We start from the raw sequence: 13,596 nt of genomic DNA on the forward strand, positions 1-13,596 counted from the left end.
GCAGTCATATATAATCTCACCAGGCCAAAACCCCTCAACTGGCCTTTCAGGTTACTCCAAAATAAATTGAGGAAAACTTAAAATTACTGCATGAGGGGGAACAAGTTCTTATAGATTTATTGTCTAAAGAGACTGGTCAGGGAGAATTCACGGCTTTGCTATTTCTTCTGCCTCCTTTGCTCTCTACACCCTCATCCTCCATGGTGGAACAGGCCTTTGAATGCACCACATTCCAAGCAGAGGCAGCTGACCATCACCCACAGTCCTGCACCCTTCAGCTCATTGGGAGGCAGGGAGAAGAGGCTGGGAACAATGGTCCTCCTCGGCTAGCTGCATCCCCTCTAGTAGTGCCCCTCAGACTAGTAAAGCATGCTTGACCAAACATGCCTCAGGAAAAAGGTCAGGCCTTTGTGGGATTACAGGAATTTAGCAATGCTCCAGAGAGAGAGTTGCAAAGTCATGTTTAATGATACTTTGCTGAGAAACATGGACAAAATTTAATTAAAACATCACTTACTCAAGCCCAGTGGAACTAATTGAGTGCTCTAACATTCTGACTTTTCATTAATGGGTTGCCAAAGTGGGAGTGAAGAGGGTGGTGGAAGAGCGTCCAGCCTCACTTTGTAATAGAACTGAGCGGCTTCCACTTCGCTGCCAGCCATAGAGCTTTACTGAGTTGACTTCCTTCGGCGGGGGGTGGTGGGTGGGGAGAACAGCTGAGTGAGCTTGAGTAGATTTGGCAGAGGAAGGGAAATTGCTTTTTTAATAAGTGGGCTATTCAGAGCTCATGCTTCACAATAAAAGAGGATGCTGGAGAGGTCTGAAGTCTAATTACCTCATCCTCATGCCAGACAAGCTTGCCTTTTCATTAGCAATTGAGGTCATATGGGAAGCACTTTGCAAGGCCGAACGGGCATAACCGGCTCAGTAATGAGTTCAGCAGTTGCGGGAACTTAGTTGACTCATCGAGGGTGTCAAAAAGTGAAGTCAGAACTTCTACCAAGAGACAAACTAGGATTTTTGTTTTTTTAAATGGAGTGACAGAATAATGCCACCTAGAGCTACATGGTGCGTTTGATAGCTTCTGTCCGTGGAGAAGTTGCTCTGTTGACTGGAAAGAGGCTAGAGTTTGTTGCCAGCCCAGTTCCCTTCTGCTGTATCTCGGGGCATTCATTATACATTCTGCCAGGACTGGGGAGTAATGTGCAGAGTGGGAGGGGGCAATCCATGCTGCTGAGAAGTGGAGAAAGCCCCACCCAGAAGCTCTCCACCTCCACCCCCAAGCATGGACCAGCACTGGAACAATCTGTTAAAGGTGCAGCACAATTTTTGGTGGTCTATCTCCTAAGGCAAGCTATTGGAGGAAGGAGTCTTCTTGCCCACCCCAAGCCAACCCAAAGCAGGCTCTATGTGCACAGCACTGATCCATCTGGTCTACACTGGTTTAACTAAACTGATGCCTTTAAGCCAGGGCAACCCCTAGTGTGAACAGTTGTGGCCCAGTGTTTAGGGCCCTAGCCTGGGACTTGGAGACTGAAGTTGAATTCCTGCTCAGCCATAGACTTCCTACGTGACCCTGGGCAAGTCACCAGCTTTCCAATCTGTAAAATGGGCATAACACCTCATACAAGTGTTGTGAGGTGATAGCTACATTAAAGACTGGGAGATGCTCAGATACTACAGTAATAGATCCTACACGTACCTTAGATATTAAAAGGAAGCTTTATTGCAGTGTCTCAGGTTGGTTTGCGCTAATTCAGATGAAGAGTTCCCTATTTTGAAATACATAGGAGGATTCTCCCACTTAGTTAAACTGGTTTAGTTGAAAGTCAAGATGCCAACTGCTTTTCAAGCCGCCTTCCCCTCACAGCTATCGATTTAGCTTTCAGTGCTAGTCAGTGGTTGGAGAATCTGGAGCACAAAAAGCCACTTCCAGTTTCTTTAGGAAGAGACAAAAAGGAGGTTGCCAAGAAATGTGACCTTGAACTGGATTGATTAACCCTTCATCCTGCTACCTTCACAGAGGGGAATGTCAATAGAGAGGCTGCCAAAGCAGAGGGTTCCCATACTTCCCTCAACATGCACATCTAGCACTCCTTGTTATCCCTGGGAATTAATGCTCAGCTCTGCGTACAAGTGACAAGATGGATGCACGGAAAAAAACAGGTTACAGAGAACGCTCCTTATTCTACCTGAAAACATCTACAGCCACCACACCAATGGGTTCAGCCACCAGGTTTTAGCACAATTTGGCTCTTATTGTGGCCAAAACACAGGTAGCATTGCTTTGCCAGCCAGAGTGAACAACACCAGATCAAACACAACAGCCTCTTGTCTACATCTTCAGTTATCCCTGAATGATGGTGGGGCAAACTATCCTGGCCACGTTAAGCTACATGCTTAATTATAGAAATGTAGGGCTGGAAGGGACCTCAAGGGGCCGAGTCTAGCCCCTTCTATGAGGCAGGACCAAGTAAACCTAGACAATCCCTGACAGGTTTGTCCAAACTGTTGTTAAAAACCCTCCATTGATGGTGATTCCACACCCTCCCTTGGAAGCCTATTCCAGAGTTTATAGCCTAATAGCTAAGCTAAAATCTCCCTTGTTGCAGAAGGTGGGAAGCTTCTCACAAGAGCTCTGCAGGGGGTATCTTAGTCCTGACACCACCACCGTGCAATTCTGTTCCCTCTGAGGGGAGGCGCTCATGCACCTTGGCAGTGGCCATGGTATTAACATCAAGAGATAGCCAGATGTTATCAAGTCCAGAAGATGGGGAGGGAGACTTCCTCCGATTCCAATTCAGACCCAACTCTAGGGAGGTGAAAAGCAAAGTGAATTAATCCAGACCACCCCTTTATTCCCTCAAGAGCCGATTTCCACATGACCCAGATCAGGCAGCTGGAAGGAGCACTCTCTCACCTTCATGCCCACAAGGTTATTGTGAAAGTCCACCCTGGCTCGCAGGTCCTTGTTGGATTTCTTCCCTAGGAACTCCTTGACAAACTTGTTGCTGTACTTGAGGTTGTCACCACAGCCTCCCCACTGCCAGGCCTCTCGGTTTTCTAGATCGGGGGCCTCGTCGCAGGTGCAGCGCTCCATGCGCCCAGCACTGCAGGCCTTGGCCATGGCGTGGGTGAGCCCGGCCGAGGAAATGGCATAAAGGAAGGCTGTCTCCTTAAAACCTAGGAAGGAAGAGAAAGAGGATGGTATTAATTGTGTCCAGCAAAGCAGTCCTGCCACAAAGTATCTCCAAGGGACTGGACTGAAGGGATTAAGTCATGTCAAAAGCATTACTCCATTTATACAACATGAGGAGAAATACTGGAGAATAGAACGGAACAATCTCTTTCCATGGCAGAGAAATGAGATGACACAGGACAGATCAGAACTCAACCTGCAGCTCTCATCCTGTGTGGGGCTAGGACTTTGTCTACACGTGAAAACTTTTGCTGGGTGTAGCCATTCCAGCAAACCCTCCTAGTGCAGATGCAGTTTAATACAGGCATTAAAAAAAGGGGGGGGGGCTTCTGCTGGTATAGCTCACTCCAGTTCCCTAAGAAACACGCTATGCTGACAAAGACACTTTTATATGGTATAAACTATCTACAGTAGGGCTTATACTGGCATAAGTATGTTAGTTAAAAACAAAAACCATTCATACCAGCATAGGTATAATGGTTAGAAATTTCTAAGTTTAGACCAGGCCTATGACCGAGTCAGAGGAAGGAGGAGGGAAAGAAAGTTTGTGGGGGAGCATCTGTGAAGATCCCCAGCCTCCAAAACCAGCAGAGGAACAAGTCAAAGCCACCATCATTAAGTAATCTACATACAACAAATTTGAGGTCAGCAAGAGCTTCATGGTCATGACTGTGTTGCACAGCAGAACCACTTGCAGTTAAATGGTTACAGTGGGGAATAGGAACAAGACTTTCTGCTCCAGAAGCACATGAGCTCAAGAAAACAATGAACTAGGTATATGTGAAAAGTGACAAAGAGTCCTGTTGCACCTTCCAGACTAAGTAGTATTGGAGCATGAGTTTTCGTGGGTTATTATTCGTTATAAATATCCAAGACATAGTTGAGCAGGGAGGAGAGCGACCTACACAGTAGCCAGCCCATTACCAAAGGCACTGCCACATTTGAAAAGAAGTCTCTCCTAAGTCTTGTATGCATGCACGCCCCCCCGCCACCCATCATGTAGAGACTATCCATTTTACAGTTAAACAAACTGAGGCACAGACAGGTTAAGTGACCTGGCTTGAAATTACACAAGCTGATGAAGACAGAAATGGTTCCTAGGTCCCCTGCTATCAAGATAAAGTTACTAGTCTCCCTGAAGCTGTAGTAGTAGGAGAAGGCTTCAGGGAGACCAGTCTGCTGTCAGAGAGACCACATGGGAAGGAGGAAACTCGGGGGGGGGGGGGGGGGAGAAGAATGAGCCCTGGAAGGAGGGTCAACCCCAGAGGAATTGTGAGGAAAGAACGTCTGAGAAGGCAGAAGCCCAGGGAAACAGCAGTAAGGAAGGAGACTGTAGGGGTTGGCTGCTGGTTATAGGGTCCCTGGGCTGGAACCCAGTGTAGAGGGTGGGCCTGTGATTCCCTTACCAGCCACTGGGAAGTTACACAGGACTGTTGGAGGTGCCCTCCATATGGTTGGTCCTGAGAAACTGATATTCTGGAAGTGGGGACCATGCAGTGGTGAGCTGAAGTCGGTTCTCATCGGTTCACAGGAACTGGCTGTTAAACTTAGAAGCCATTTTAGAACTGGTTGTCCCGTGAGGGACAACTGGTTTGAAAAGGGCTTTTAAATTTAACAAAAGCTCCAGCAGCTCCCTGCCCTTCCCCTGGCCCCAGCTCACCTCACTCCGCCTCTGCCTCCTCCCCTGAATGCTCCCCTGGCTTCTCCTCCCCCTCCCTGGCTTCCCGTGAATCAGCTGTTCGTGTGAGAAGCCTAGTAGGGATGAGAAGGAGGCAGCGGCTTCCTGCAGGTGAGCTGGGGCAGGGGCGCGAGGAGGACTCCAGGCGCCATGCGGCTCCGGCCTGCTGAACCGCTGGGCCTGGCTCCAGCCCCGGCTGGTGGCGCAGCTCCGGCCCCAGCAGGCCGAATGCCCCGGTTCTGCCCGAGTGGCTCTGATCCCGGCCGAGCGGCCCAGCCCAGCCCTGGCTGAGCAGTTTGGGCCCGGCCCCCAGGAGGCACGGTAAGAGGGCAGGGGAGCAGATTAGTGTCGGGGCAGTCAGAGGGCAGGGAACAGGGGAATTGAATGGAAGCAGGGTCCCGGGGGGGCCATCAGGAATGAGAGAAGGGGTGGTTGGATGGGGTGGCAGGGGGCAGTCAGGGGACAAAGAAGGGGGTGGATGGTGCATGGGTCTCGGGGGGCTGTCAAGGAACATGGGGGTTTGGATGGGGCAGGAGTCCCGAGGGGGGGCATGACCCCCTTGTGGGGTGAGAAGGAGGAGGGAACCGGTTGTTAATATCTTGGCAGCTCATCACTGAGACCATGTATGACACAGCCAGAGGGCTGGGCTGTGAAGAGATCACTGAATTATGGGCTGAGACCAGCACAGTAGAGTGGTCATCAGCAGGAGGCACCACATAGCATGAAAGCTGCTGTGTCATGTCTAGCCAAGAGATGCTCTTATGGTGGGTGAACCTCATCACCCCCCCCCCCCATTTATTGCAGCCCACACAGAGCTAGACATCTTGACACAGGGCCATCCCCATCCCATATGAATGGGGGAGGGGTATGGCACTTACTGAAACCCCCAGTTCCACACACTGCAAAATTCACCGGGACCAGGCAGGCTAGACTTTAGATGTGTTACAATACCCAACGTTCAAAAGGGTGGTGGCCATCACTCATGCCACAGTCACCACACAACCCCATGATTTCCTCCATGTCAAGCAGGCTAACCTGTATTCGAGTCACAGACTGGCTCAAATCATGCCAGGGGCGCTCAGTTGCCATAAAGTGACTCCCCTTCACACAGGAAAGATTGCGTATTACCGAACGGCCACTGACAAATGTAAAAAATAAATCAGTGGGAGCATTCAACACTCCATTATGGGTTTGTGGCAGCTTTGCCCTGCTCACTTTCAGATGGGACCAGGTCAGAGGATAATCTGGATTTGGCAGAGAGATTACTAGGTTTATAGGGTGAAGCAGGGTGCTCCACCGGAGGGATTCCAGACTGCTCAGGTGCGTGTCATAGGCTCTATATAGCTAGAAGTGGTTCTCTTTAGATATAGAAGTAGAGGTGAGGTGAGGGCTTTTGGAGGAGGACATTGTGATCTCTCTGCAGCGAGTTCTATTGTAACCCACACATCGCCTGGGTGTGGTGCGCTGTCCCACCTAGTGGCACTGAGATCACTTAGAGATGAATGAGTTTGTGACAGCCTTCGCTAAGGACCACGTGGCTTTTATGCTCATGCAGTAGAGACTCATACATTTAGCTCCAGAGGTCCCAGGTTCGATCCAGAGGTCTGTCGGTGTTACACTCTAAAGTAAAGTAGTGAGAATTTGCAACAGTATTGTAACCCGTCTGCCAAGTGATGCCAGCAGCAACCAGGGCTGGATTCATTACCTAGGGGCTCCTTTCCATTGATATAACACAGAAATGACTTGAGCCCCCACCCAGTAACCTGGGAAAAATTACACACCACCCCTGGATGCCTCTGAGAGGCAATCCTGCCCCACTCACAAACAGACTGAGTGTAGAAAAGAAACTTAATACAAAGAGGGAAGTAACTCAGCATTAATTGGGGGAACCACCACAAACAGGGTTCATAGACACAAGCCATGAGTCAGAGACCCACCCCACCAAGTAAGTTGGGCAGTGTCCTTTTCCCCTCAGGTTCTTAACTCCATCAACCCAGAAGTCCCTTTCACATGCTTGACCCTTCTCTGCACCCCACTCACAGTTGCTGTCCTTGGCCAGTGCAGACCCAGAATTCAGAAATGCATCTGCAGAGTTCACCTCCCACCCTGCCCCACCCCTAGGCATGGAGGGTAAAGAGACATCTGACTTGCTCTGCTGGTCGGGCTAGTCACTGGTCACTTTTGTCATGCCCCTCCACCAGCCAGTTGCTCATTCACCTTTTGCCATTCTGCTATGACCTCTGCACATCAGTCTCTCGGGTGATTTTCAAATCTTTTGCAGGCTGGGCAGAAACACTGCCCCATTTCAAGTGACTTCAGTTCTGATTCAACAATTAAAGCACAACTCCCTATTTAGGTGTATTCTTTTAAAGGGAAAAATACATTAAACCCTAGGAGGGTTGTGCAGTTTCCTGACCAGACCACCAGAATTCCTGTCTTCACCCTTTTTACTTTCCCTGGGCTCTGAGATTCGAGCCCCTGCTTAACGAGGTTCTTTGAACTGAGGGTGCACCCCCTCATTTGGGACAGGTTAAGCAGTCCTGCTTTCATGTATTCCTATAATAATTATAACAACGATAACCATATTTCAGCACCCCTGCATTCAGTACTAAGGTCATTTGTACCCAACACCAGCCAAAGTTGATCCTATGACAGCTGTAAATGATAATATGTAAACAGAGCAGGAGCAAACTATTTACATAACACACCCACAGTCTCTTCCCCTCCCAGTTACCTATCGGGGAAGCATTCATTCAGACCCTGCAAGAAGGTGTGAAGCTCTTATTGGAACAGAAGATAAAAATACATTCTGTGGCTAGAGGTCCTGAAGGAAACACCATCAACCATCAGTGTGAAACAGCCAGCAACAGACATGCTAGAAAGGCAACAGGCATTTTTGCATCTGGGTTCTTGGCCTTGTCAATACAATGCTACCCTGGATACACAGCAAGTGCAACAGGCCCCAGATAAAATAGCCCAGGCTCTGTGCACTGCATGGGGTGTATCAAAATGCTGCCTGAAAATGAAATTTGTGAGAAGAGAGAGTTTGTCTGGCATGCTGCCACGACAGCGCTTAGTGGCAAAACTTCAGCGTAAGCTTGCTCCTCTTAGGTTGATTTCACAACCAGCCATTAGGTATAATAGCTCATTCTCCACTTCTCCCTCCTCCATCCTTAGAGACTCAGATTCCCAATGCCCACCGGCCTGCGTATCATCTCACTCTCCGGCAGCTCAGCCAGTTCAGTCAAGTTCATGTGACATTTGGCTCTGGCCAGAATTAGAGCCATCTCGGCAGTGCACTATTTGATTGCACCAAGATATTTTGTAACAAGATAATAGACTCTAAATCAATGCAGGCATTCTAACCTCAAGTGTCTGGAGAGCCTGCCATCCATGGCGATCCAGTTTCAGCCATTTCCAGATCACTTGCAAGTCTCCAAAAAGGGCATCCAAAGAGGATAAATACACAGTTAAAGGGATTTTTTTATTGTTAAAAAAGGAGCACTTATTTGGAAGTTACAACTCAGTGATCAGGCATTTTTGGTGACTGAATGCAAGATACAGAGAAGACAGGCAAGTTTCTCTCCTCCTTCAAAGGTGAAGTAGTTCCAAAGAAGCGCGCACACAAAAAAAAATCCCCATGCTTGCACATTTGAGTAACTGCAGATCACTGGATAACACACCTTCCCCTTTGCCCCAGGGTAACGGCTCTTGCAATGTGGAGAGAGGAACCAAGAACTCCCCTTGTGGACAAAGTGAAAGATTCAGATGGCAGCATGTTATGCTACAGGCACAACATCTGCAGGATTTATAGCCTCTGAGGAGGGCAGAGAACTCCAAAGAAATAAAACATGGAACAACCAGGCAGCAGGCAGGCTACTGGAACCTGCAGGGTTGTCACTTGTTATGCCAAGCCATATTTTTAGGCAGGTAAAATTGAAGCACCTTTAATGTGGTAATGGCTGTCCAACAAGCCAGCTCTCAGCTAGAAGGAACAGGCTGTGGCCTCCAGGTGTCAGTATAAGAAAGAGCTTGTGTTCTGTAAGCTCCATTAACCAGGGGTAGTTCTGGCAAGTGGAGATGTTTTTAAACATCTTATAGCTCATGTTCAGCGTCTAGGGTTTCATAGGACTTTCCTCATTCCACACAGGCAAGGACAGACCATCAGTTTAGACCCAATGCTTCAGGTGATTACATTTTATACTACCTGAAGATGGTGCAGAGAGAAAGGAGTGTCTCATGGTTAGAACAGAGGCAATGCTGTGCCGTTTGTGTATGCATGGCACGTTGTATGCCCCACAGTTGGCCAGACCCGCAGAATGATTCCATCTAGTCCCTGAACATGGCGACATCCTCTGCACAGAGTGACCTCACATGCCCTGTATGTGCAAGGCCGTGCTGCATGGAGGATGTCATTTTGCAAGCAAGTGTACTCAAAATGTCACAGCATGCCCAGGGGCGGCTCCAGGCACCAGCGCTCCAAGCACGTGCTTGGGGCAGCAAGCCGCGGGAGGGCACTCTGCCAGTCACTGCTAGGGTGGCAGGCAGGGTGCCTTCGGCAGCTTGCCTGCGGAGGGTCCACTGGTCCCGTGGCTTTGGCTGAGGCCATGGGACCAGCAGACCCTCTGTGCTTGGGCTGGCAAAAATGTCTAGAGCCACCCCAAGCATGGCACTGAGCCAGTGTTGAGTCAGGATGCCTGGGTTCCATTTCTAGCTCTCTCATTGACAGGATGACTTTCCCTTAATGTCTCTCGGGTCTCAATCCAGAAGATGGGTATAGCATTACTCAGCCACCTCAAAGGCAATGCTGTGAGTCTAAAGTTAGTTTTTGCCTTTCCAGAGCCCCACTTTTCACCCAGGGATCTCTAAACACTCTGCCAAAACACCATCTTATTTTCTATTAGGGAAACAGGAAGAGGGTTTTTGCCTCTTCCAACTAGCTTCACTTGTATGGAGTATTACAGTCAGACTTGGTTCCCGCCCTTCACACAGTGTTAGGTGAGTTACAAGACTCATCACCAATATTCACTCCCCTCTTCTGCTTTACAGAGCAGCTCAGAGACAGCGTAAAGTAACCATCCATATTGTCCTCGACCTAGAACCATTCCAGGCCAGGGCAATTAGGGCTCATTGAAATGAAGCTTTTTCATCTTACTTTGCACTAGGACCTGGCAAAAGCTGAGACTCTGCATATCCTCTGTCCCTTCATTAGTGCTTTGTTTCCCTCACAAAATAAAGCAGTTTGGCACATCCTGCTCTTATGCCTTCATTTTAAGGAGAAGATTCAAGGCATTTTTGTCTGAAAGTTGAGTACTCTTTAGGCACCGCTCCAGGTTTCACGACTTATTAAGAGTGTTTCTTCCCTTAAGGAGAATTCTAGGGGCAGATTGGGGCAAATTCTACCCTCTGCTAAAACTTATGGGTTTAGAGACAGAACATGGTGGGTCACCAGATTCCTGAAAGAGGTACAGCAGTCTGATTTTTCTTGTGTACCCCCAAATGTCACCTCACTTCAAAAATGACTTGCTCACAAAATCAGGCATAAGAACTACAGATGTGTTCCTGTACACTACTGAAAAATTGCTGACTCATTTTTACCATACAATTATAAAATAATCAGTTAGAATGTAAATATTGTACTTACATTTCAGAGTATGGCATATAGAGCAGTATAAACAAGTCATTGTCTGTATGAAATATATTTGTACTGACTTTGCTAATGCTTTTTGTTGACCTAGTTTTACAATAGGCTATATATCTAGAGGAGCTGATGTACCACTGGGGGCTTGCAGAGGTCTTCTATGGGTACACGCACCCCTGATTGAAAACTATTGCTCTAAAAAGCTGAGCAAATCCTGCACTGGTCCCCCTCGCGTACCTCTCTTCAGCAGACTGGCTCTGTAGCGCCCCTCGAGGGTGCAGTTCCACCGTTCAAAGCGGAACTGGTACTGGCACTCCAGGGCACTCATGCTGATGGCCTCCACGAGGGTCTCGGCCACCCCTGGATCCCGCCTGCACATCCTGCGCTGCTTCTTCTCCAGCTTCAGGCGGTCGCACACTTTGTAATGGGCCTTGACGGCAGCTTCCTCCATTTCTGAAGTCAGAGGGAGGATGGTCAGAGGTTCATTCCCAGTCAGCCTGTGAAGAGACCGGGGCACAAGGTTGGGGATGTAGGGGGAGAAAAAAGAAAAAAGGAAAAAGGACTAGTCAGACAACAGCTACCGTGCTCACAAACTACATTCTAGCATCTCTGGCCAGTCCCAGCCACTGGCTGGAGACACCCTGCCTCACAGAGTCAGGAGAGACAGAGACTAATAAATATTTGTTATATAATATATATACACACACACACACACACACACACACACACACACCCCTTGGACTACATTATGGCTCTGCAATCATTGGGTTCTATGCAATGAACCACCCCCTCTCAACTCACCTACCTTTAGGCCTAGGTTCAGGTGTTGCAGCCAGCAGGCTTTATTTTTCAGGTTTGTTACAATAAAATATGGAGATATACCATCTCAGAACTGGAAGGGACCTTGAAGTCATTGAGTTCAGTTCCCTACCTGCCTTCACTAGCAGAACCAATTACTGATTTTGCCTCAGATCCCTAAATGGCCCCCTCAAGGACTGAGCTTACAACCCTGGTTTTAGCAGGCCAATGCTCAAACCATGAGCTATCCCTCCCCTTGCCCCCCCGAAAGTTCCTCTAAGTTAAAAGATTTGAGAGCTTTAAAAAGGAGGGGTGGGGGAAGACTAGGTGTCCCATCCCCTTCTTCAAGATAAGGTCCTTGACTCATACAATGTGCAACAAAAGAAGCCAGCATACCGTTCCCGGTGCCGAGTGACTGGCTGCTGACCAGGCTGGCACCAGCCCTAGGGAGTAAAGAAGCTGCAGGAACATCTGCTGGAAGCATGAGCCGTTTACTGGTAGAAAAGCCAGCCAGCCAGCTTTCCTGGCTCTGCCATTTTCCGGCCAGTTGCCAGTGCAGCCAGTCAATGGGAATCACTATATGGGGTTTAAAGGACCTGAAGATGCATTTCCCCCAGCCAAGAAGGACGAATTGCTAAAGCCAGAATGAAAAAATACTGGAATGTTTCAGTCTTGCACAGACAGAGTGCAGGGCTGGACGTTTTTACTCTGTTGGTTTCAGAACTTGCAGACATTTAACAGGGCCAAAAATGGGGGGAGGGTAGCAAAGACAGGGCCAGAAGAAAAAAAAATGGATCACTTCCAGAATTAAAAATAAGGTTGTAGAACCTTAAAGTTACTTTTAATTTTAGGAGGAATTCCATATTATGCACAGGGATTCTCCCTACCAAGCAGACAGACAATCAACCCCCAGCCAATAGCTGGAATGCTGGAACTCAAGGAAAAAGGTGTGGGCACCTTACTGAATGAAGGAGGCAACCTAGTGACAGCATGTGGAAAAAGCTAATGTACTCAATGATTTTTGCCTGTCTTCACAAACAAGGTCAGATCCCAGACTGCTGCCCTGGGCAGCACAGTATGGGGAGGAGGTGACCAGTCCTCTGTGGAGAAAGAAGTGGTTCGGGACTATTTAGAAAAGCTGGACGAGCACAAGTCCATGGGGCTGGATGCACTGCATCCGAGGGTGCTAAAGGAGTTGGCGGATGTGACTGCAGAGCCATTGACCAGTCAGCATCACCTGAGTCCCTGGAAAAATTATGGAGCAGGTCCCTGAAGCACTTAGAGAAGAGGAAGGTGATCAGGAACAGTCAGCATGGATTCACCAAGGGCAAATCATGTCTGACTAACCTAATTGCCTTCTATGCTGAGATAACTGGGTCTGTGGATGAGGGGAAATGAGTGGATATTATTCCTTGACTTTAGCAAAGCTTTTGATACGGTCTCCCACAGTATTCTTGTCCAAAGGTTAAAGTATGGGCTGGATGAATGGACTATAAGGTGGATAGAAAGCTGGCTAGATTGTCGGGTTCAATGGGTAGTGATCAATAGCTCCATGTCTAGTTGGTTTCAAGTGGAGTGCCCCAAGGGTTAGTCTTGGGGCCAGTTTTGTTCAATATCTTCATTAATAATCTGGAGGATGGTGTGGACTGCACCCTCAGCAAGTTTGCAGATGACACTAAACTGGGAGGAGTGGTAGATATGCTGGAGGATAGGGATAGGATACAGAGGGACCTAGACAAACTAGAGGGCCAAAGGAAACCTAATGGAGGTTTAACAAGGACAAGTACAGAGTCCTTCACTTAGGACGGAAGAATCCCAGGCACTGCTATAGACTAGGGACCGAATGGCTAGGAAGCAGTTCTGCAGAAAAGGACCTAGAGGTTACAGTGGACGAGAAGCTGGATATGAGTCAGTGTGCCCTTGTTGCCAAGAAATCTAACGGCATTTTGGGCTGTATAAGTAGGGGCATTGCCAGCAGATCGAGGGATGTGATCATTCCCCTCTATTCAATATTGGTGAGGCCTCACCTGGAGTATTCTGTTCAGATGGGTTCCCCCTACTACAAGAAGGATGTGGAAAAATTGGAAAGAGTCCAGCGGAGGGCAACAAAAATGATTAGGGGGCTGGAGCACATGACTTATGAGGAGAGGCTGAGGGAACTGGGATTGTTTAGTCTGCAGAAGAGAAGAATGAGGGGGGATTTGATAGCTGCATTTAACTACCTGAAAGGGGGTTCCAAAGAGGATGGATCTAGACTGTTCTCAGTGGTACCTGATGACA

General features: G+C 48.4%; 1 protein-coding gene across 1 annotated transcript in view; it reads right to left on the reverse strand.

Moving 5' to 3' along the window:
• WNT9A (Wnt family member 9A) overlaps positions 1-13,596 on the reverse strand; it is a 65,416-nt gene that overhangs the window by 12,047 nt on the left and 39,773 nt on the right. The window contains exons 2-3 of the mRNA XM_030549288.1: positions 10,756-11,015; positions 2,921-3,183 (exon numbers count right to left, since the gene is read on the reverse strand). Of these exons, the coding sequence (XP_030405148.1) occupies positions 2,921-3,183; positions 10,756-11,015 (523 nt within the window). The remainder of the gene's footprint in view (positions 1-2,920; positions 3,184-10,755; positions 11,016-13,596) is intronic.

The sequence above is a fragment of the Gopherus evgoodei genome, chromosome 2 (assembly GCF_007399415.2).
Source record: "Gopherus evgoodei ecotype Sinaloan lineage chromosome 2, rGopEvg1_v1.p, whole genome shotgun sequence".
NCBI classification, from domain to species: domain Eukaryota; kingdom Metazoa; phylum Chordata; order Testudines; family Testudinidae; genus Gopherus; species Gopherus evgoodei.